General features: G+C 70.8%; 1 protein-coding gene across 1 annotated transcript in view; it reads right to left on the reverse strand.

Moving 5' to 3' along the window:
- Positions 1-971, reverse strand: part of CHLNCDRAFT_143718 (hypothetical protein) — a gene marked incomplete at both ends in the record, with an annotated part of 4,647 nt that overhangs the window by 1,205 nt on the left and 2,471 nt on the right. The window contains 4 exons of the mRNA XM_005849272.1: positions 56-136; positions 318-411; positions 593-722; positions 859-911. Of these exons, the coding sequence (XP_005849334.1) occupies positions 56-136; positions 318-411; positions 593-722; positions 859-911 (358 nt within the window). The remainder of the gene's footprint in view (positions 1-55; positions 137-317; positions 412-592; positions 723-858; positions 912-971) is intronic.

The following is a 971-nucleotide window of genomic DNA, read 5'->3' on the forward strand; positions in this document are numbered from 1 at the left end:
CGTATGGCAGCACTCACACCCACACATACACCCACACCCACACCCGCCCCCCCACCTCGAAGTGCACTTCCGGCTGCCCATCCTCCCCAGGCCAGGTGGCCACCACCGCCGTCACCGCATGCTCCCCCATCTCGTCCTGCACGCACCGGCGCAGCCTCAGTCCACGCAGGCCGGAACACGTGCGGCTGCCTGGCTGGCTGGCCGGCTGGCTGGCCGAGCCGCAGAGCTGGGCCCTGGGGCCGGCCGGCCGGCAACGAAGCGCCCAGTAGCAGCCCACCCACCCCACGGCTCCGCCCACACGCACCCCGCCCGCCCACCTGTATGCCCGCCATCTGGCACACCTCCTCCCCAGTCATGATGAAGTCCCGCTCCTTGGTGGACTGAGCAAAGATCCAGCCCACCTTGCGCCACCTGGGAGGCGGGAGAAGGGGGCCGGGTGACCGGTGTCGGGTGCAAGGCCAGGCGTGGGCAGATGCGGCAGGTCTGCAAGGGGCAGGGGCCTGTGGCCACCAGCCAGCGTCCAGCCAGCCAGCCAGCCAGCCAGCCAGCCAGCAAGACAGATTGACATTGCAGCAGGCAGGCAGGCACGCACCCCAGCCGCTCTGCGATGAAGTCCGCCTGCCGCTCCTCTGGGGTGCCCCGCTCCAGAGACAGACTGTCGGCGGAGCCCTGCTGCGGCGGCTCGTACACCGCATTCACAAAGACGGCGCCCTCCTCGTCCACTGCAGGCAGGGGGCGGTGGGCGGGGAGGCGGGGCGTTGTGGGCGGGCAGCACCCAGCGGCTACGGCATGCAGGTTGCGAGAAGAGTGCGAGAGCCGCAAGCACGCATGCCGCGCAAGCGGCATCAGATCGGCAACTTCGATCCTGTCCAGTATTCGCCCACCCTCCCTCGCAGCGCACGTACCACCACCTTGACAGCCACGCCCGCCCGCCCACCCAGCCGCACCCCAGGGCGCCCCCCGCCACCCCG

Source organism: Chlorella variabilis, assembly GCF_000147415.1.
Source record: "Chlorella variabilis unplaced genomic scaffold CHLNCscaffold_6, whole genome shotgun sequence".
In the NCBI taxonomy this organism is placed as follows: domain Eukaryota; kingdom Viridiplantae; phylum Chlorophyta; class Trebouxiophyceae; order Chlorellales; family Chlorellaceae; genus Chlorella; species Chlorella variabilis.